The sequence below is a fragment of the Macaca thibetana genome, chromosome 11 (genome assembly GCF_024542745.1).
Source record: "Macaca thibetana thibetana isolate TM-01 chromosome 11, ASM2454274v1, whole genome shotgun sequence".
Lineage (NCBI taxonomy): Eukaryota > Metazoa > Chordata > Mammalia > Primates > Cercopithecidae > Macaca > Macaca thibetana.
In genome coordinates this window covers 116,308,068-116,331,186 of record NC_065588.1, presented here as the reverse complement: position 1 = coordinate 116,331,186, position 23,119 = coordinate 116,308,068, and the positions used below count along the sequence as shown (strand labels likewise).

Genomic DNA, 23,119 nt, shown 5'->3' with positions numbered 1-23,119 from the left:
GGGTTTGGAGGCTGGCTGCCCAGAGAATGAAGAAAGGATTGGCAAGCCTGCTCTGCATAGTTCTGGTGGATCAGCAATACCTGCTGGTCCAGTGGGAACTTCTCCAACCTGTTTTGAGGAGACTCAGAAAGAAAAACATCAGGGTTACAGGAAAAAAGGAGACATTCCTAGGAAGCATTTGGCACAATTACAAATGGCATATTAAATTGGCAAAATGCTTCATAATTATTTTTTTAGACAACTCCACACACATCGCAGCAGGAGGAAGTTAGGCACAGACAAGTACAAGTTCTTACAAACTGGACAAAATTAGTTCAATTACTCATGCACACTCAAAGGTGCTTAATTAATGATAACAGCAAGGGAACAAAAGACCAGGAGAGGTCTGCACTCTCCAGTCAACAATTGATTCACCAACTGGATAGACACAAGAAGAAAAACCAAACCAAACAAGGGAAGTCTATTACATTTAAGAGGCCTTTAAAATAAGAAACATCATTCTTTATATGACAAAGGTGACACTAAGTATACTTGTATGTATGAATGAGAATGACACCAAGTGCTTTGTGTTTGTATAGTACACTACATTTACGCTCATCTGAGGGAACTGGGATGGTGTGATGTTACGTGATTTGCCTAATGGTACACAGTCAGCATTAGAGCAAGGTCTAGGCTCCAGGTCACCTGCTTCCTGGGTTGCCCCACAGTGAGCAGGGCCTGTGCTCTGCTGATGGAATCCACCCAGTCGCTGGGACTAGGCCCTGCACACATCTGTAAAATGCCCAGCTCAGTATGAGACAGGGCAGTGAACTGGCCCTTAGAGGGACAGACAGATTTCCTTTACTGGATAGTAAGAGTTTGGCAAAATACTTGATATATACTCGGTGCTCAATGAACAATAATTTTTATGCTTATTCTCAGGTCTGAAAAAACTCAGTTGGATTTGATCAGTTGTTTAAAAATCTGTTTTTGACAGCAGGACCCCAATTATATGGTGAAAGAGATCAAAAGGGGGCTCCTCTGGTTGTGACAGGCCTGTTGCCTTGCCTGCTCAGCCATCCCTCACCCTTGTCTGAGGATTTAAAATCAAGGGATTAAGTACATTCCAAGGCCACTAGCTTTACATTTTACAAGTATGGTTTAGGATCATTCAGCTGCTACCTGAGTAAGCTGGATTTTTTATTTCTGTATCAGTACAGGCCATTTTAGCAACAGAAAGGACTTTCTGGAGGACACTGGTAATTAGTGGCAACTTGAGAGTTTCACATGAACTGAAGGACTATAATGATAAATTGTTAGGGAAGATGAGAATTCAGCCTGTAAATGCAGATTTTCCAAATCAACTGAGTACTGCCTGACCTGCTGCAGGTCCTTAGGTGAATGACACCTTCTCAGTCTTGAAGTTCAACAGGAAGACAGTGGATGTGCACATGGTGAGCAAGTGCATGTGGCATGATGGGATTCTCGCTGCTAGAGAATGTACAGCCCACAGTGCTGGTCAGGCCTCTGATGGCCTACTAGTCCTTCCTCTTTCCTGCTACCTAGGCCCCTAATTTTTGATTTGAAATAAGGACTTTTCACTGTAAATTCATGCTGAACTGAAAGTTTCTTTTAGGCAAGGGCCATTTTTCTCTTTCTCCATACTTATATTCCTTCTCCTCCCATACTGTATGTCAGCAACCCTCAGGAAAGCAGCCTGACAGGGTAATAAATGCTGGTCAGGAACTGACTTTCGGAGGCCAGTGATACCAGGAAGTTATTACTGAGCTACAGGTAAAGCAGATGAGAGGGTTCCAGTCTCGATTCTACCAAAGACTCACTACATGACTTTGGATAAATGATTCAGTTTTTCTCAATATCAGCTTTATGACGTATGCTAAAAGCACCCTCTATGCCAAAGAGGCACGCAAATGTTTACTGCTATTATCATCATCAACCTTGAAAAATCAGCAAACTCTTTTCCATCTTGAAAACTTCTGTAAAGCTTTAGCCAGCACCATTTTCTACTCAACATTTACTGAGGCACTACTATCAATATATGAAAAGTTACTAGCTGAAGATACTAAAAACATGGAGAGAGAAAAGCCATTCATTTTCCCTCAAAGAGGTTCATCACTCAGGTGTCAGCCTAGCTGATGGTGGCAGGGACAAGTAATCTTAGCCCAAGATACTATATTTCCTTATCCCATACCCCAAGGCTTTCAAACAGCCTACCTATGAGCCCAGTGGGACCTTCTGTCGCCTAGCCTTTGGGTGGAGACCCATCTGGTGCTTGAGTACACCTGGATGACCACCTCTGCACAAATATCACTGTTGCAATCTAGTGCACTCCCTGGCATGAACAGAGAATGCCAAAGGGAAGCAATGCACTCTGAGTTTCTGACCCCGGTCCTCCTAGGCCAGCCCAGCAAAGCATCTTGGTAGCAGATGCTGTACTCTATTTCTGGGAAGACTGGAGTGATGATATCTTTTTGTTTTGGGAGTTGTTTCTTGTCAAGTGTGAGCTTGGGGATTCAGCTGAGGCCCGGTAGCAGTTCCCAAATAAGAACAAATATGGCCATGAAGCAATTTCCTTCGGGAAGGAAAAAAAGAGACTGATTAGGTTCACAAAGGGTTCAGTCTATGCCTTTTCTGGCAACTGGCAGAAGCAGAATATAAACCTTGCTGTGTTCAGTGGGCAGCTTCGGGTTTCTGCTCCATGCCAACCAACTAAATCCATGAGCTTGGGAAGACAGCAGCAGAGAGCATTATGAGCTGAGTCAGAGAGTCACAGGCTCCCTCTGAAACCTTTTAGCAGATTTCACAAATGCTAGGAGGCCAGAATAGCACTCCTGGTGTTCCAGTCATGTTAACCCAGAGAGAACTCTGTGAAACTGCTCCATGGGCCAGTGGCTCAGAACACATTGGAGAAATGATCTGTGGGTAGCAGTGCACTTCCTTTGGGCAGAGTCAGAAGAGTCAAGTTAGTGAATGCCTCAGGCCCCACAGTGAGACCTAGGCATCATCCACTCCTGGCTTACCCCAGCAGTGATGCTGGCCTCCCAGCCTTTTCTTTTTGGCTAAGTGCTCCTTTTATCTGGCTCTAGTCCTGCAGGACAGCTTCTCTACCCCAGTACCTGTAGGTCCTTGTCATGGCCCTGCCTCTCCAGGATTAGCACCCGGTCCTGTAGCTCCTCCACGGTCCCTTGGAGCAGGTCATTTTCCTCTAAAGTAGCGCTGAGACGATGCTCCAGCTCCCGTTTCCGATCTGACAGCATCTTGATCTGAAAGGGTTGGAGAGCCACAGGGGTGGTGTGGAGTTACACCCGGGCTGACAAGTAGGAACTAGGGACTAGCCCCAAAACATGAAGGCAAGTATCTTTCAGTGTTCTGCCCAATGTCACGGTACCCCCATCTCTGAGAGAATAACTATGAAACCCTAAGCTGAAGAGAAAACCCCTCCCCTCTAGAAACCTGTCTGGGAAGGGGTGGGAGTTGATCTCTGGGGAAGCTGGAATGTGGGATGCCAGGCAGAGGAAGGGAAGGCTAGTGCTCTGGAAATTCCAGAGATAAGATAAAAAAGGGCTCCACCTTGCCTGCTCTCAACTTTACCCCATCCTTACAATTGGCAGGAGGAGTGGAACCTAACCTGCTGCACTGCTTCTCCTCCTCAAGTCACGAGCACAAGAAAATGCCCAGGAAATCCTCTGGAGCGCCATGTTTTCACACCCCAGGATTCGTCTCTGTCTTCCTTTCCCCGCTCCTGGCTCCACTGGCACTAGAGGTCACAGCTCAGACCCAGTGCCTTGAGTTAAGGGAAGAGCTCCCAGGGTACAAAAAGCAAAGTAGTGCCTGCATCAGCCTATGTCCTGGGACGGAGCAGGACACAGATACAAGTGAATGCTGACTTTACTCAGAATAACTTTTACCTGAGGGAGTCATTCGTGAAGAGGCGCAAATTCTTTTCATGAAACAGGTTGATATGTTTGTATACACTGAATACCTAGTCAGTCTCCACATACGTAAATCTTTTAGGAAGGTCTGCCTAATCTCTTCAGTGTCAGTGAGAAAACAGAGGCAAAGAGGAAAGAAATGCCAAGTCTCCTCTGGCCTCATGGTTTGTAGGGTGAGAAGCTGAGCCAGTGCTCCCAAGGCCAGGGATGCTTCACTCAAAAAACCATCACCCTGGCTCAGGGGCTCCAGAAAGCCTTGCCAATTGGATCTGACTCTTAGGGGACCTTCTGGAATCCTGGAGGTCCTCGTGGATCCTCCCATTTATTTAGCAGTGCCCTGCTGGAATGATTCTCAACCAGCTTCTTGCTTGTAAATATTTTCTTGACATGGTTAAAATATTCTCCAGGCTCTCCATTCCAGCTTTGATAACAATTCCTTAAGGCTTTTACTTGGGCAAGTTTTGGGGACCAATCTTAGAACTTTTCCAGGGGAAATCCTGAAATGAATGTCTAGCTTGTTTCAAGTCCTATGAGATACAATTTTCCCTTTACTTTTTAGCTGTTCTCACTCTCTGAACTAGAATTCTGCTCGCAGGGCACAGATCTTCTCTGGCCACCAATCCAATCAGATAGGATGTTGTCCTGGAGAAACAAAGTATGTGGCCTTTGTCCAGAGAGATCAGGTATCTGGCCAAACAAAGAAATATTGTCTCTCAAGTGTGCACCTGGGTAGGGGACCAAAAGGAGCAAGCCCCTTTTGTGAATGGGTCCACTATTTCCTACACTGAAGCAAAGTCACCCATGTGAAGAGAATTCTTACTCTAGTTGATTTTCATTTAAATACCCTCTGACCTTTAAATTTTCCTTCCCATGAATCATCTTTGTTTCCCAAGTTTCAGTCAGTGAAGTGATGGGGTAATAAGATTCTGATACACAACTGACTCTAAAAAAACTTAGTTCGGAGCGGCCGGGTGTGGTGGCTCATGCCTGTAATCCCAGCACTTTGGGAGGCCAAGGCGGGAGGATCACAAGGTCAGGAGACCGAGACTATCCTGGCTAACACCGTGAAACCCAGTCTCTACTAAACATACAAAAAAAAAATTAGCCGGGCGTGGTGGCAGGCGCCTGTAGTCCCAGATATTCGGGAGGTTGAGGCAGGAGAATGGCATGAACCTGGGAGGTGGAGCTTGCAGTGAGCCAAGATCTTGCCACTGCACTTCAGCCTGGGAGACAAAGCGAGACTCCATCTCAAAAAAAAAACAAACAAAAACAAACAAAAACACACATACACACACTTAGTTTGGAGCTACACAAAGTAACTTACTTGAAACAAACAATTTTCATAGCTTGCCTTTTAAAGGTAGCAGTGTTCATGGACAAAGCAGGGAATCAGCGTTAGGCCACTAACTCCCTCACCCAACCCTACACACCCTGAAACTTGTGAACAAATCTGGCAATAAACATTCCTGGGGATGACCTGGTTCATGAGGGTCTAGAAAAAGTGAACGCATCGGGGAAAGAGGAAGACAGAAAACTTGAAGGAGTCAGAGGCTGGCAGAGGCAGGTGAATGGCAAGTCATGCACACAAATGGTCACATACAGGCATGCCAAACCCCACTGGAACAAACTCTACTTACTTCAAGGACCTGCTGCTCAATACCAGTAGGCAGTCCAAGGGAAAGGGGGAAGGAAGGGAATGGGAGGCAGGAGAAAACAGAAGATATTGACAGACTTTAGGAAAAACATCCTCAGGTCATTTACCAAGCAGGGGAGCAGGCTATCTGGGTTTCTCTGGCCTGACCATGATGGCTGATTGCTTCATCACAGTGGAAGGTTACTTGTTCAACCTGGCTCTAGACTGTCCTTCAAACTCTGACTTAGCAAAGGGGCTGCTGTCCAGATACTTGGCTAAAGGGTCCTCAAAAGCAGACCAGGTGGAAGCCTCCCCCGGGGGCAGGCCTGGTTTGGGCTGGTGATAAGATCCTTACCCTCTCTTCACCTTCCACAACCAGATTCTCACAGTATTGTTCCCCTGCCGATACTTTCTTTTTCCCCTCATCTTGGCCCTCACGTTCTGGCCTCCCTTATGGTTTCAATAACATCACTGTGTTCCAGGTATCATATAAAGTGCCTCGTATGCATTAACCCATAATATCCTTGCAAAAACCTGTGAAGTAGAAACTTCTATTTCTCTCATTTTGCAGATGAGAATAACAGCAGACCTTAGTAAGATGGACTGAACTGGGCCTAAATGGAATAGAGAAAGGCGAGATGTCCTTTCCCACCTCCTATTTCGGATTGGCAAGGATATTTTTAGAGAGATCAACATATTCAGTAAAATGTAGGTCATCTGTGATTTCAATACACCCGGCAGTAACTCTGAGCAACTTCATTTTTCCAGACAACGACCTACCCAAAGAAATATAGATCAAATGTTCCCCATTTAGTTTTGCACAGAAATGTCTTTCTGTAGAGATTTTAGTCCCTTTTACATAGAGCAGTTTTTTGTCTCCCAGTGAGAAAAGCATTCCACCTTCCAGCACTGCTGTGTGGGGAGGCTCACCTCAGCCTGAAGACTCTCCAGCCGGATGATGTGCTGGTTGGTTGACGAGTTTTTCTCCCGAAAGTCTTCTCTGAGGGCGTGGACCTGCATGGAGAGTTGTCTCTCAACTTCTGATGCCTGAAACAGAGGAGACCTGCAGAGCTGATTCAGAGGTTATGCAAAGAAGTCTGTTAAGATTTCTGTCTTTCATTTATCAAGCACCTCTTTGCACTTTCCATTCTATAAGGAGCACTAGATGAGATGCTGGTTTCCCACACACCATTCATTTGTTCTCTAGCGCTAAAACAGGACAAACTCCCACCCCCACCTCCACCATTAATGACTCTGTCTAGGTCCAAGACCACTTGACTGATCAGAAGAAACAGCCCTAGGAAATAGTATGCTCTCAAATGTTAGTTATCATTATTACTCTACATATAGAAGAAACTCAGCAAATATCTACTAAATTGAAAGTCTGAATATTTTACATGAAAGAATAAGATGGTTATACCTACTGCCTTAGAAATTCCTTCATTTCTCCCATCAATTTCCTCAAGTGGGCTCAGTCAAATCACACGCATCTGCATTTCTCTCCTCTACTTAACATGGGCACTATTTGAAATTGCTTGTCATATCTGTTAAGATTTTTGCCACTCATTCCTCAAGGACATTTTTGCAACTTTTAATTCTTTGGGGAGTGCCAGCAGAGGTGCCTATTTCCCACCTCAATCCATTTATGATCTAATGCTAAAATACATTAGATCATAACCATAACATAACACCAAAATATCATTTGGTGTTGTAGGAGGCTAACTTGGTAACAAAAATTCCAGCCCTCCTCCTGAGGGTCCCAGGCCAGACCCTGCTGAGGGAGCGCTGCTCACTGTCCTGTGGAGAGGAGAGCCATGGGACAAATTAAGTAACTGCCTCAATGCTTTTTTGAGGCCAAATGGGGTCAGTAAGCTTTATGGGTTCTTGGGAGAGATCACCGTGTGCTGGAACGGCCAGGAAAGACTTTCCAAGGAGGTGGGACGGTAATAATGTTGAAATGGTAGACTAGCTGTTCAATGAGGCTCTCATAGTAATGGTTACATGTTCAATAGTTCTTTTTATCTTCAAGTACTCTATAGTCAATTGTCCATCTTTTTTATTTTTGGTTCCACATATTCAACAAATGTTACCTCACTGGACTACAGAGCCACAGAAGATTCTTAACCTACTCACTATTTTTAAAACAATTACAAAACATAGAACAAAATAAAATAAAACCATACTCTAGCTGATTTTCATTTAAATACCCTCTAACCTTTAAATTTTCCTTCCTATGAATCATCTTTGTTTCCCAAGTTTCAGTCAGTGAAGTAATGAGCTAATAAGATTCTGATATACAACTGACTCCTTAAAAAACTTAGAAGTTCAGAGCTGCATGAAGTAACTTACTTGAAATGAACAATTTCATAGCTTGGCTTTATGATGCAAGGAATCAGCATTAGGCCGCCAACTCCCTCATCCCACCCTACACACCCTGAAACCTGTGAACAATTCTGGCAATAAACATTCCTGGGAATGTTTCCCCTATATTATTTCTCCTTCATATTCTAAATTTAATTTCAGATACCCACTAGGCTGTTTTAGACTTCTCAATCACTCAGAAACACAATTAGTCATTCACTCTTGCCGAAGAATCACATTAGTAATATTTACTGAGTACATACTATGTGTCAAGAACTGTGCTAAATGCTTTCAATGCATTATCTTGATTGTTACCCCCAATTTACCAACAAGGAAATTGGCTCAGGAAAGTGAAGGAACTTGTCCAACATCTCAGTGACAGAATCAGGATGGTAAAAACCTTGGGCTAGGCTGGGTACGCTGGCCCATGCGTGTAATCCCAGCACTTTGGGAGGCTGAGGTGGGCGGACTGCTTGAGCCCAGGAGCTTGAGACCAGCCTAGCCAACATGGTGAAACCCAGTCTCTAGAAAAAATACAAAAATTAGCCAGGCATGGTGGCATGTGCCTGTAGTCCCAGCTACTTGGGAGGCTGAGGTGGGAGGATCAGCTGAGCCCAGGGAGGTCGAGGCTACAGTGAGCCATGATTGTGCCACCACTGCACTACAGCCTGGGCAAAAGAGTTTGAAAGCCTGTCTCAAAAATAAATAAATAGGCTGGACAGGGTGGCTCACGTCTGTACTCCCAGCACTTTGGGAGCCTGAGGCACCTGGATGACCTGAGGTCAGGAGTTCGAGACCAGCCAGGCCAATATGGCAAAACCCCATCTCTACTAAAAATACAAAAATTAGGCCGGGCATGGTGGCTAACACCTGTAATCCCAACACTTTAGGAGCCAAGGTGGGCGGATCACAAAGTCAGGAGTTCAAGACCAGCTTGGCCAACATGGTGAAACCCTATGTCTACCAAAAGTACAAAAATCAGCTGGGCATCATGGGGTGTGCCTGTAATCCCAGCTACTCAGGAGGCTAAGGCAGGAGAATTGCTTGAACCGGGACACAGGAGGTGGAGGTTGCAGTGAGTTGAGATTGCGCCACTTACACTCCAGTCCGGGCTACAGAGCGAGACTCAATCTCAAAAAACAAACAAACAAACAAAAAAATTAACCAGGCATGGTGGTGCGTGCCTATAGTCCCAGCTATTGGGAGGCTGAGGCAGGAGAATCGCTTGAACCTTGGAGGCAGAAGTTGCAGTGAGCCAAGATCATACCACTGCACTCCAGCCTGGGCGACAGAGTGAGACTACATCTCAGAAAGAAAAAAACTTTAAAAAAATTAAATAAAAAACCAACTTTGGCCGGGCGCGGTGGCTCAAGCCTGTAATCCCAGCACTTTGGGAGGCCGAGATGGGTGGATCACGAGGTCAGGAGATCGGGACCATCCTGGCGAACACAGTGAAACCCCGTCTCTACTAAAAAATACAAAAAACTAGCCGGGCGAGATGGCGGGCGCCTGTAGTCCCAGCTACTCGGGAGGCTGAGGCAGGAGAATGGCGTAAACCCTGGAGGCGGAGCTTGCAGTGAGCTGAGATCCGGCCACTGCACTCCAGCCCGGGCGACAGAGCGAGACTCCGTCTCAAAAAAAAAAAAAAAAAAAAAAAAAAAAACCAACTTTAGCTGTCTTACCCTCAAATTAGTACTGTAATACTATCTTCTTGTATTTTGAAATAGTTTTTCATATGTATTCTCACTACTAAAACCAAACTTTATACAAGTCCAATTTAGCAAGGCTTTTCTTCTTTCCTTTTTTTTTTTTTTAATGCTAGGCATTTCATTTCAGACTTAAAATTTCTTCTAAGTCCAGCTGCAGTGGCTCATGCCTATAATCCCGGCACTTTGGGAGGCCGAGGCGGGTGGATCACCTGAGGTTAGGAGTTTGAGACCAGCCTGTCCAACACGGTGAAACCCCACCTCTACTAAAAATACAAAAAACTAGCCAGGCGAGGTAGCGGGCGCCTGTAGTCCCAGCTACTCGGGAGGCTGAGGCAGGAGAATGGCGTAAACCTGGGAGGCGGAGCTTGCAGGAGCCGAGATCCGGCCACTGCACTACAGCCTGGGCAACAGAGCGAGACTCCGTCTCAAAAAAAAAAAAAGATACCAAAATTAGCCGGGCGTGGTGGCGGATGCCAGTAGTCCCAGCTACTTGTTAGGCTGAGGCAGGAGAATCGCTTGAACCCAGGAGGGGGAGATTGCAGTGAGCCGAGATCGCGCCACTGCACTCCAGCCTGGGCGACAGGGCAAGACTCTGTCTCAAAAATAAAATAAAATAAAATAAGATAAGATAAAATAAATAAAATCTTCTAATAGAAGGTAGGGCCCATCAGGAAACCATATGCTATAGTTTGAGTGCCTGTACTGAATTCAGGTGACTGTTGAGATTTCAAACATACTTAGATTTGCAGAGCACTGGGTAATTCAGGTAGCTGATCTTATTCTTAGCATCACCACTTTGACATGAATCACTCAACAACGAAGCCACAGAGATGCACTGAGGGCTGCAAATCTAGTCCAGCTGGTAAGAAATGCTCCTGCAGACTATCTCCTCTCAAAGCGATCTTCTTAGAAATAGAAATTTGTCTCTTCCTACCAGAAAGTTAAACTCTAGAGCCTGAGCTGTTAAGCACTAAGCTATAATGTTCCCTTTAAATGTCTGACTCCTCAACTATGCCTAGGGATATGCACAGCAAAAGCTTTTAACCTCCATTTCTCATCTGAATTTACAATAGCCTTAAGGCTATTGTAGAAGCAGGAATCACTGGCCTCCCTTTGCAGGCAGGGAGATAGAGGCTCCAAGGGTGTGTATGGCACTGGCCTTTGGCCACCACACCACAGTCACCTCCCAGCCAGGGGGGCACCAATTAATTGCCTGTGACGGTGATGGAGGGGATGGATCAATCTGAGTTATAAACCCACCCTTTGCAAGGAGCTAATGCACCTTCCAAAGTAAATTGTTTTCTTCTTTTTCAGAGACAGAATCTGGTTCACACCTTGGACTTGACTAACACAATGAATATTAGCTATTTCTGCACATAAATTAAATAATAACCACTTAAGTTTATATGTAACTCTTATGTTCTAAATGCTTTCTGGAAGTTAAATGCTAAATAAGGAAGCCTTAGCTCTGGAATGAATTTCAGAGGTTCTTTGAAGAACCTCTGAAGAAATGGAAGAGTTAGCTAGGGTAACTAACAGCAGTCTCTCTGAAGGGATACACTGTGCTCCTGAGAGGAGGGATATCGTGGAAAGATAAAAAAATTGAGTCAAATGGGCCAGGCGCAGTGTAATCCCAGCACTTTGAGAGGCCAAGGTGGGAGGATCACTTGAGCTCAGGAGTTCGAGACCATCCTGGAGAATCTGGTGAAACCCTGTCTCTACAAACTTCAAACTCCTAGTAGTACTTGTCCATGAAACTTCTCTGTAATAATTGGGAACCTGTCATCCATGATAATGTCCTCTAAATATACAACCACAGCATCAAATTCTGCATCAGAGGTGGAGGAGGAGAGCCCGAAGCTCTCTTCCTCTAAGGCATCCATCGCTGTTACCGTTCCCACCTGTGTGGGTGAGAAGACCACTGGGCTCCTATCCAACCCAGGGCTTGGCGCAGGGCGGAGGCATTGCTGCCCAGGCCACAGACTGCTCACTCACTGCTCAGCAAGGTCACTGCTTATGCTCGAGGCCTGGCCGCAGGCTCCCCAGCTGCAACCACTCGCCTGTCAGGTCCCCACATCCATCTAGGACACTCTGCCCAAATCTTTCTTTCTTTCTCTCTCTCTTTTTTTTTTTTTTGTTTGAGATAGAGTCTCGCTCTGTCACCCAGGCTGGAGTGCAGTAGTGTGATCTCGGCTAACTGCAACCTCCACCTCCCAGGTTCAAGCGATTCTCCTGCCTGAGCCTCCTGAGTAGCTGGGATTACAAGCGCACTACCATGCCCAGCTAATTTTTGTATTTTTAGTAGAGATGGGGTTTCACCATGTTGGTCAGGCTGGTCTCGAACTTCTGACCTCGTGATCCGCCCGCCTTGGCCTCCCAAAGTGTTAGGATTACAGGTGTGAGCCACTGCTCCTGGCCTCAATTCATTCTTATAGCAGAAAATGGCAGACACAAGTCTTATAGTTCACTTATCAAAATGATGAGTTTTGGCTACCATGCCTAACTAAGCAGCCAGTAATTAGTTGTGGCAAAAAACATTTGAAATCATAGGTGAATATAAACTAGATGGCAAGACTTTAATTAAAGCATTTTTCTTTCCATTTTAAACTCAGGTTTTTTTCTATGATAAAAGTTACAAATGTTCAGAGTAAAAACAAAAAAAAGTAAAGAAAATTGAAGAATTAAAATGATAAAATCTCTACTTACTCCTAGTATTACTGCCACCCACCAGAGGTAATCACTATTAGATCTTTCTTGGGAGTCCTTCTAGAAATTTTCTATTCATATATATGTATCTATGTAGATCTACCTTATTCTTTTTAATGGTTATCTAGTATTTATATCATAACTTAACTAGTCCCTACTGATGAGCATTTTGAGTCTCCCAATTTTTTTTGGCTATTATAAACATTGCTCCAAAAAATATCTTTGTTCACCCATCTTTGTGCTTGTGGGTAATTTTCCATAAGTGGAATCACTGGGTAAAAGAATATGCACATTCACTCTGAACAAGGTATTGCAAAACAGTCATCTAAAAAGGTTGCATCAATTTATATCTCTATCAACAGTACAAATACACCTGATGCCTGTTTCTCAATACTCTGCCACCATTGGGTATTATGAAATGTTTTAATCTTTAGATACTTCTTTTTTGTTTGTAGATACTTATTTCTAATATCCTCAAAAACTTAAGTCTCTTTTACTTTCACTGAATACAGATTGCATGATGAAACAAGACATTTGAAAAATATCTCTAGTTCTGTTATAGAATACTAAAAATTTTAACGCACACTCCCCAAACTATCTGAAATAAACTCTTTTTATAACTTGCTTGGGCTACTATTATTTAATGAATCCTCAAGTTGGCAAAACAAAGTAACAGTGTGTTCCTTTCCCTGTTGGTCAGAGTACCATCTAGGACAGATTACTTCCTCCCCACTGGGCAAAGCTGTTCCATCCTTACTTTGGTTATGGACATGATTAATAACATATGAACATTTCCCCAAACTAGAACTTTTAGATTAAGCTTGTTTAAACTTGCCAAAGCAGAACTGTTCACTATACACTTTCCTGTTAAATGGAGGGAAAGAAATTGCACTAGTTACACGTGAGTATCCATTTTACTTATTTGTTGAAAGGAAACAAATGAACTAATAAACTTATAAATTATCATAGGAAAGATCTACTATTTTCATATTCTGCCTGAATAATTGAGTTTTACCTTAAGAGAGAAATTCTCAAACTGTCTTCTGCCAGGGCATGATGGATAATGGGCACCTTTTGGGGTGGCAGTGACAGTGACAATAAGGATGATGACATTTATTTTAAAATTTAAATGTAACAAAATCCCACAGCAGAATATGGGTATTTTTTAAATGCTGCTAGCCTTTATTTTTTCCCCAATCTTTCTACATATGTGTGTGTGTACAATTACTTACAATCCTACTGTTATAATTTTTTACTTAGCATTATATCAACAGCATTTCTACATTATTATTATTATTTGAGATGAAGTCTTGCTCTGCTGCCAAGACTGGAGAGTGGTCGTGCGATCTCGGCTCACTGCAACCTCTGCCTCCTGTGTTCAAATGATTCTCCTGCCTCAGCCTTCCGAGTAGCTGGGATCACAGATGTGCACCACCATGCCTGGCTAATTTTTTTTGCATTTTTAGTAGAGATGGAGTTTCGCCATGTTGGCCAGGCTGGTCTCGAACTCCTGATCTCAAGTGATCCACCCGCCTCAGCCTCCCAAAGTGCTGGAATTAGGCGTGAGCCACCATGCCCAGCCTATTATTATTAATAGGCATTTTATGTGGCTATAATATTCCATCAAGTATTTCCTTTACCATTCCCTTATTATTAGGCACATGGGATTTCCCCATATTTTGCAACTATAATGCATCGATGAAGACATGTCACTAGCGTAGTGGTAGAAGAACTTACCTGAGTAGAAGCAGACTGGACAAGCTTACTATGTCAGCAAGGTAGATTAACACTCTTCAGAAAAGAAAACCTGGCCAGGTGGCTCATGCCTGTAATCCCAGCACCAATTTGGGAGGCTGAGGTGGGCGGATCACTTGAGGTCAGGAGTTCCAGACCACCCTGGCCAACATGGCAAAACTCTATCTCTACTAAAAATGCAATAAAATTAGCTAGGGGTGCTGGTGCACACCTGTGGTCCCAGCCCAGCTACTCGGGAGGCTGAGGCAGGAGAATCGCTTGAACCTGGAAGGTGGAGGTTGCAGTGAGTTGAGATCATACCACTGCACTCCAGCCTGGGCAACAGAGCAAGACTCTGTCTCAAAAAAAAAAAAAAAAAAAAAGTTACAATTTTTTTTGGGATTATAGGTGCCCGCCACCAAGCCTGGCTAATTTTTTTTTGTATTTTTAGTAGAGACAGGGTTTCACCATGTTAGTCAGGCTGGTTTCAAACTCCTGACCTCAGGTGATCCGCCCACCTCGGCCCCCCAAAGTGCTGGGATTACAGAGGTGAGCCACTACGCCTGGCCTTACAATGTTTTATATATACAAATGAGGAGTCTGATAAACATACATGCGTTTATGAGCATACATATACTTATTCCCTAGCTCTGTCCTCTGAGAGCACCTAAATACAATGACACTCTAGTAGCAATACACACATAGCGCTCAAATCTTGCTTTCCAAATACCATTCTCTAATAAATGAACGAAGGCTCCTTGGAGAAAAGGCTAGTTTCAGGGTTGGGGCAGGAAAAATACAGGATGAGCCTAGAACATCTCATGGTACTGCAAAGTAAGAAAGTGCTTAAAAAATGATGGTGGCACATGAAAAAATGATGGTTGACATAGTAGTCAATCTGAAGGAGCTCCTAATGGCTAAGGCAAGGACCATTTAATCAATAAACAAATAATGACAGTAATGGATTATAACATATAGGATAAATATTCATGAGTCTACACTGATAAACAATTCAATCAGCAAACCGGGGGGGAAGGGCTCTTCTCCCTTACAAAATAAAGAAGAAATGATGAAAATAGAAGGCGCAGTAGCCCACGCTCTAATCCCAGCACTTTGGGAGGCTGAGGCGGGTGGATCACCTGAGGTCAGGAGTTCGAGACCAGCCTGACCAATATGGCGAAACCCTGTCTCCACTAAAAATACAAAATTAGCTGGGCATGGTGGTGCATGCATGTAATCCCAGCTACTCGGGAGGCTGAGGCAGGAGAATCGCTTCGCTTGAACCCAGGAGGCAGAGGTTGAGGTTAGCCGAGATTGCGCCACTGCGCTCTAGCCTGGGCAACAAGAGCGAAACTCCACCTTAAAAAAAAGAAATGAAAATCAGGTTGGCTGCAGTAGCTCACGCCTGTAATCCTAGCACTTTGGGAGGCCAAGGTGGGTGGATCATTTGAGGTCAGGAGTTTGAGACTAGCCTGTCCAACATGGTGAAACCCCACCTCTACTAAAAACAGAAGAATTAGCCAGGCGTGGTGGCAGGCACCTGTAGTCTGTAGTGCCCAGCTACTCAGGAGGCTGAGGCAGGAGAATCGCTTGAACCTAGGAGGTGGAGGTTGCAGTGAGCCGAGATTGTGCCCTGCACTCCAGCCTGGGTGACAGAGCGAGACTCTGTCTCAAAAAAAAAAGAAAAAAGAAAATCATTAGGCAAGCATCACAGTAATTGCTGCAGGCAAGACTAGAGAATGAATGCTAAAATTTGTGGGCAAAAGTTTCATGAGAAACAGGATATTTTCATATCCTCAAAATATCTCTCCATAAGATTGATTTATTAATTACAAAGGGAAAAATCATTTATCGTGGGGAGCCTGGCAAACACTACCTTAACCAAGCAGTCAACATCACAGGTCCTCCACATGATGTACTGAGAAGGGTCCAACTGTACTCTTGTGCTATTCTCGGCAAGACTGAATAACCTCAATCTACTTATGACAAAACATTAGACAAACCCAAATGAATGACTTTGTACCAAATAATTGATCAGTAGTCTTCAAAAGTATCAATTTCAAGAGAAACAAAGACTATTCAGAATGAACTCTTATCAATTAAAACGAAAGAGAGAGAGAGAAAGAAAAAGAAAGAGAAAGAAAGCAAAAGAAAAAAGAAAGAAAGAAAGAAAGAAAGAAAGAAAAAGAAAGAAAGAAAGAAAAAGAAAGAAAGAAAGAAAGAAGAAAAGAAAAGAAAGCGAGAAAAAGCAAGAAAGAGAGAAGAGAAAGGGAGGGGAGGGGAGGGGAGGGGAAAGAAAAACAAGGTATGCCTGTAATCCCAGCACTTTGGGAAGCCAAGGTGGGCAGATCACAAGCTCAGGAGTTCAAGACCAGCCTGGCCAACATAGTGAAACCCTGCCTCTACTAAAAATACAAAAAAAATTAGCTGGGTGTGGTGGCAGGCGACTGTAGTCCCAGCTACTTGGGAGGCTGAGGCAGGAGACTCGCATGAACCCGGGAGGTAGAGGTTGCAGTGAGCCGAGATCGTGCCACTGCATTCCAATCTGGGCAACACAGTGAGACTCTGTCTCAACAACAACAGCAACAACAACAAAACAAAACAAAACCCAACAACAACAAAGACTGAGAAACTGGCAGAGATTGGAGGAGAAAAAAGAAACATGACAACTAAGTGCAACATGGAAGACTGAACTGGATTCTGGAGCAGAAAAAGAACATTTGTGGGAAAACTGACAAAATTCCAATAGGTATGTAGATTAGTTAATAGTAGTGTCTCAATATTAATTTCCTGGTTTTGATAACCGCACTATGATTACAAAAGATGTTAACATTAGGGGGAGCTGGATGAAGGGTATTTGAGAATCCATATTATTTTTGTAGCTTCTTTTTAAATCTAACTTTTTAAAATCCCAGACTAGTTGTGCCCCCAAGACACTTAACAGAAGAAAACACAAATCCTCTTTGGAGGATGGTACCTTCAATCCAAAGATCAAATAATCTCCATAAATAGTTTTCTAATAAAAACAAGATTATAGTAAAAAAATTAAAAACATGTACCCATGGAAACAAGGACTCATTAGGAAGTACTGGTAGAAACAGACTCATAAAAACTTCAGATCCTGATATTATCAGATATAGATTTTAAGACAATGCTGCTATGTTTAGAGAAATAAAATATTAAAAATATCTCCAGGGGGCTGGGCTCAGTGGCTCACGCCTGTAATCCCAGCACTTTGGGAGGCTGAGGCAGGCAGATCACGAGTCAGGAGCTCAAGACCAGCCTTGCCAACATGGTGAAATCCTGTCTCTACTAAAAATACAAAAATTAGCTGGGTGTGGTGGTGCACGTCTGTAATCCCAACTACTTGGGAAGCTGAGGCAGGAGAATTGCTTGAACCTGGGAGGTGGAGGTTGCAGTGAGCTGAGATCACGCCATTGAACTCCAGCTCTGGGCAACAGAGCAAGACTCTGTCTCGGGGAAAAAGAAAAAAAATCTCCAGGGAAGAGGAAAATGTAAAATACAATCTTCTCAGATTTGGAAAAGATCCAAGATATCTAGAAATACAAAATACTAACTTAAAATTAAAAACCCAGGCCAGGTGCAGTGGCTCACGCCTGTAATCCCAGCACTTTGGGAGGCCAAGGTGGGAAGATCACTTGAGGCCAGGAGTTCAAGACTAGCCTAGGCAACATTGAAAAACTCTGTCTCTAATAAAAATAAAAAAATTAGCTGCACGTGGTAGCACACAACTGTTAATCCCAGCTACTTGGGAGGCTGAAGCACGAGAATTGCTTGAACCTGGGAGGCAGAGGTTGCAGTGAGCTAAGATCATGCCATTGCACTCCAGCCTGGGCAACAGAGTAAGACTCTGTCTCAAGCAAACAAAAACAAAAAACGTCACAAAACCCAACAGGTAGTAGCAAAATTAAAGACTTCTAAGCATTAGAAGACATCATTAAGGGCCGGGCGCGGTGGCTCAAGCCTGTAATCCCAGCACTTTGGGAGGCCGAGGCGGGCGGATCACAAGGTCAGGAGATCGAGACCACAGTGAAACCCCGTCTCTACTAAAAATACAAAAAATTAGCCGGGCGTGGTGGCGGGCGCCTGTAGTCCCAGCTACTCGGGAGGCTGAGGCAGGAGAATGGCGTAAACCCAGGAGGCGGAGCTTGCAGTGAGCTGAGATCCGGCCACTGCACTCCAGCCTGGGCGACTGAGTGAGACTCCGTCTCAAAAAAAAAAAAAAAAAAAAAAGAAGACATCATTAAGAAAATAGATCTAGGCCAGGCGAGGTGGTTCACACCTGTAATTCTAGCACTTTGGGAGACCAAGGCAGGTGGATCATGAGGTCAGGAGATCGAGACCATCCTGGCTAACACAGTGAAACCCTGTCTCTACTAAAAAACACAAAAAAATTAGCCAGGCGTGGGAGCGGGCGCCTGTAGTCCCAGCTACTCAGGAGGCTGAGGCAGGAGAATGGCGCGAACCCAGGAAGTGGAGCTTGCAGTGAGCCGAGATCACGCCACTGCACTTCAGCCTGGGTGACAGAGAGAGACTCCGTCTAAAAAAAAAAAAAAAAAAAAAAAAAAAAAAAAAAAAAAAGAAAATAGATCTCTAAAGCTCAGACTGGGAGAAAATGTTTATAACACATATATCTGACTTGTATTCAGAATATATAAAAACCTCTAACTCAATAAAAAGACATAATTTTTTATGAGCAAAACATTTGAACAAATACTTCAAAGACAAAAATAAATGAATGGCCAATAGGCAAATGAAGAAATGCTCCACATCATTAGTGACCAGAGAAATGTAAATTAAAACCGCAATGAGATACCCCTACATACTCACAAGAAGGCTACAATTAGAAAGAACACCACCACAAAATACTGGGAATGTCAACAACTGGAATTCCCACACACTGTTGGTGGGAGTGTAAAATGGCATAACCTACTTTGGAGGAATAAAAAGCTTTGCAGTTTCTTCTTAACTTAATGGACAGAGTTTAAGAACACAAGTGACAACTGAAGAGAAAATTACCAAATTAGAAGACTAGTCAGAAGGAACTATCTACACTACAATACAAAGACAAAGATGGAAAAGAGAAGCGCTATGTTAGTATAGTCCCCGTAAGTTTAAACTGCAGTTCCAGAAAGGACAGAGTGAATGTGACTGAGGCAATACTTTATGAGGTAATGGCTGATAATCTCCTAACAACGAAAGACACCAATTCACAAACTCAAGATGCCCAATGAACCCAAAGCAGAAGAAATAAAAAGAAATCCACACCTAGATATATCATAAAGAAACTGCAGAACGCCAAAGACTAAGTAAGATGATCTTAGAAGATAAAAGATGACCTTTCCAGAGAAAACACTTGGTTCCCCTAATGACCACGAATAGGCCCCATATTAGCAGATCGCTTTAAAATAAAAAGACACAGATAAAAATGTAATATGAAAAGATACTTTCTTGCTGAAATCTTTTAGTAGTTCCCTATTACAAACAGGCACAAAAAGCCTTCCAAGGCCAGTCCCCTGCCAACCTTCTATCTCCTGTAACTCTGTTCCCTTTATCCTTGTTCTTTCCCTAGGCATGCTTCTTCCCTATTTTTCACAGGACTAACTCTGTCTTTCTAGACTTAGCTATAGCATAATTTCTTCCCAGAAGCTTTCTGTGCTCCTAGGCATTCCAGAGTGACCCTCCTTTGCGTTCTCATAGCACCCCAGGCACAAACTCTAGCAGAGGACATATTACATTTTATGAGTTATCTTCTTATGAGTCCTTCACCTCATCTGAAGCTTTTTAAGGATAGTGACAGTGTCTAATTCATTTTTGCACTCCCAGTAGCTAGTCCAGCGCCTGGCCAAGAAATGCCTGAACTGAAGTGAATGAAGGATCTTTCAAGGCTGAAACAAACTGTCCTTGAGAAATAAAAGTTTAAATGTACAGTAGGTAGCTACAGAATGAAAATAAGAAAAAAAATCCAAGAAACTAGAGTAGACACACAGACCCCAAATTTAAAATAAATGTCAACAAAAGTTTAATAAGCCTTTCTGTGTGGCTAGATTTATCCTAGGTACTAGGGATGAAACAGAGAAGACAGATCTGGTACCATCTTAGATTTCAAGAATGTCAGAGCTGGACCTTACCAAAATAAAAGAAAATCAGTTATCTGAACTCCTTCATTACACAGATGAAGAAACTGAGGCCCAGAGGAGATGCCTTGGTCACAGAGCAAGTGAGGGATAGGTAACCAAATAAGATACCAATTTAGGGAGAAAGGGAAAAAATGGAAAAGCAAATCACAGGAAACAAGAACCTGTAATTTTTTCTTCCCACATCAGACAGGTAATATGCTGACATTATAATAAGGTTTGAGGAAGGCACACCTCAAACAAGTGTGAAAGCCCAATCATTATGAACTACAAAAATATCAAGGACCTGTAATTTTAACAGCAATGCACTTGACAGTGAAAGGCTAAAGAAGGAGAAGAAACTACAACAAAACTTAGGCTGAGCGGAATCCAGATGTTTGCAAATATGTATTTACAGGAAAACATTTTCTTTTCCTGTTCTCTCATCCTAGGCTTCAATTAGTTTGAAACTTATTTTATTACTTTAATTTCTCACCTGCTAGACTTTGAGCTCAAGCATTCAGGACATTTACTTAGCACATCATTGGTACTCAATGCATATTTGGAGAGTAAATGATTAACTTTTTTTAATTAGAATAAGTCCATTTTCCTTTCGAGTTCTATCTTCATTTAAAAAAACAGGTCATCTTCTTTAGACTGTGCACAGCACTACTTTGCTACCAAACGAAAGCAAACACATAAACAACAATTTGTTCAGCTGAAAAATCTGAGATTTTAACAAAACAATGCTTTGCATTGTTCAAGCTTATTTTATTTTTGTGTTTAACAAGTATCTGTTTTCTGAACAACCCAAAGTTTGAAGCCCGAGAAGGCAGACATTTGCCACATAGCCCACACTGAGTTCCTGGGTTCCTGAACCTTTATGCTGCTATGTGAGAATGGCTGTGACTGTGGGCATCTGCTGTGCTACCTTACTAATGCTACCTTAGTCCAGACGTGAGATGCAGGCACATGAAACCCACCCTGTGCCCAAGATGTGTGTACAGGTATGTTCACTGAAGCAATGCTTCTGATAGTGAAAAACTGGAGGCAATCTAAATGTTCACTGTTAGCAGAGTGGATTAAAAACATTATGGTGTATCAGTGCAATGAAAATGCTACACACATTTACCCCAACATGGAAGGACTTCAACAATGTAATGTTAAGTAAAAAAAAAAAAGCACGTTTGCTCCCACTTACATGCTATTATGTGCTTATATTTATTTAGGTGTATACATGCATAGAAGAATGCTTGTAAGGCTGTTCATCAAAATGTAATCAGTAATATCACCTCTGGGGGATAAGATTCCTAGGAATTTTTACTTTGGATAAGTTACTTTTTAAATAATAGTTATTATTATAAATAATATTTTAAAATTACTGTTTAAATAATGTTTGAGACCAGGTGCTCACGCCTATAATCCCAGCACTTTGGGGGGCCGAGGTGGGAGGACTGCCTGAGGTCAGGAGTTCAAGACCAGCCTGGCCAACATGGTGAAACCCCATCTCTACCAAAAACACAAAAATTAGCCAGGCATGGTGGCATATGCTGTAATCCCAGCTACTCAGGAGGCTGAGGCAGGAGAATCACCTGAACCATGCAGTGGAGGTTGCAGTGAGCCGAGATCACATCACTGCACTCCAGCCTGGGCGACAGAGCAAGACCCTGTCTCAAAAAAAGAAAGAAAAGAAAGAAAGAAAAACACCCCCAAAAAACTAAAAAACAAACAAACAAAAATAATGTTTTAATATTCTACTGAAGTACGTATTATCTTTTTTTTTTTTTTTCTTTCTGAGATAGGGTTGCACCCTGTCACCAGGCTGGACTGTGCAGTGGCGTGATCACGGCTCACTGCAGTCTTGACCTCCCAGGTCTCAGATGGTCCTCCCCTCTCAGGCCCACAAGCAGCTGGGACTACAGGCACACGCCACCACACTTGGCTAATTTTTGTTTTTTTGTTTTTGGTAGAGACGGGGTTTCACCAGGCTGGTCTCAAACTCCTGGGCTCAAGCAATCTGCCGCCTCAGCCTCCCAAAGTTTTGGGATTACAGGCATGAGCCACCACGTGCAGCCTGTCTCATTTTTTGATGCAAAATATTTCTTTATTTTTCCATCAGACTACTGATTCATTTGGTATGCTTTTGGCTGGAGGTTGTATTTCTTAATAATCAGAAGAAATAAAGCCTAAGAGTTCAAGGCTACGGCAAGCTATTATCGTGCCTGCAAATAGCTACCGTACTCCAACCTGGGTGACACAGTGAGACCTCCGCCTCTTCAAAAAAGGCAAATTCATAAGACATCAACATCTATGGAGAAAGGCGAAAGAAAAAAAATTGTATTGGTAACATCAAACAAAGATCAGGAATTTCAGTAATAATGAGGCTGGGGAGAGTGATATAATAATCACAACGAATTTCAGAAAGTATAAGCTTAGAAAGATTGAGGGAGGAAAGGAGTCATTTGTTTTTTTTTCCTTTTTTTTTTTAAAGGCCTTCAATTTTGAAAATGTACAAAGTTTCATGTCCCTGTGAGAGATATAAAGAATAAGACAAAATCTTCATTTTTTTTTTGAGACGGAGTCTCGCTCTGTCACCCAGGCTAGAGTGCAGTGGCGCAATCTCGGCTCACTGCAAGCTCCGCTTTCCGGATTCACACCATTCTCCTGCCTCAGCTTCCCCAGTAGCTGGGACTACAGGTGCCCGCCTCTGTGCCCAGCTAATTTTTTGTATTTTTAGTAGAGACAGGGTTTCACTGTGGTCTTGATCTCCTGACCTCGTGATCCACCCGCCTCGGCCTCCCAAAGTGTTGGGATTACAGGCGTAAGCCACCACACCTGGCCCGAGAGTGATATAATAATCAAAACAAATTTCACAAAGTGTAAGCTTAGAAAGATTGAGGGAGGAAA

At 43.1% G+C, this 23,119-nt stretch overlaps 1 protein-coding gene and 1 pseudogene across 4 annotated transcripts in view; both read right to left on the bottom strand.

Annotated features, from left to right (window-relative positions):
- Positions 1-23,119, bottom strand: part of BICDL1 (BICD family like cargo adaptor 1) — a 718,679-nt gene that overhangs the window by 389,335 nt on the left and 306,225 nt on the right. For 2 of the 4 annotated variants that reach the window (XR_007717641.1, XM_050747916.1), the window contains exons 3-4: positions 6,496-6,612; positions 3,117-3,263 (exon numbers count right to left, since the gene is read on the bottom strand). The exons of the other annotated variants lie outside the window; for them this stretch is intronic. Coding sequence is in view for 1 of the 2 variants with exons in the window: in XM_050747916.1 (XP_050603873.1) it covers positions 3,117-3,263; positions 6,496-6,612 (264 nt within the window). In the remaining variant the exon portion in view is untranslated. The remainder of the gene's footprint in view (positions 1-3,116; positions 3,264-6,495; positions 6,613-23,119) is intronic. 4 annotated transcript variants of the gene reach the window in all.
- LOC126931932 (uncharacterized) lies at positions 20,417-20,512 on the bottom strand (annotated as a pseudogene).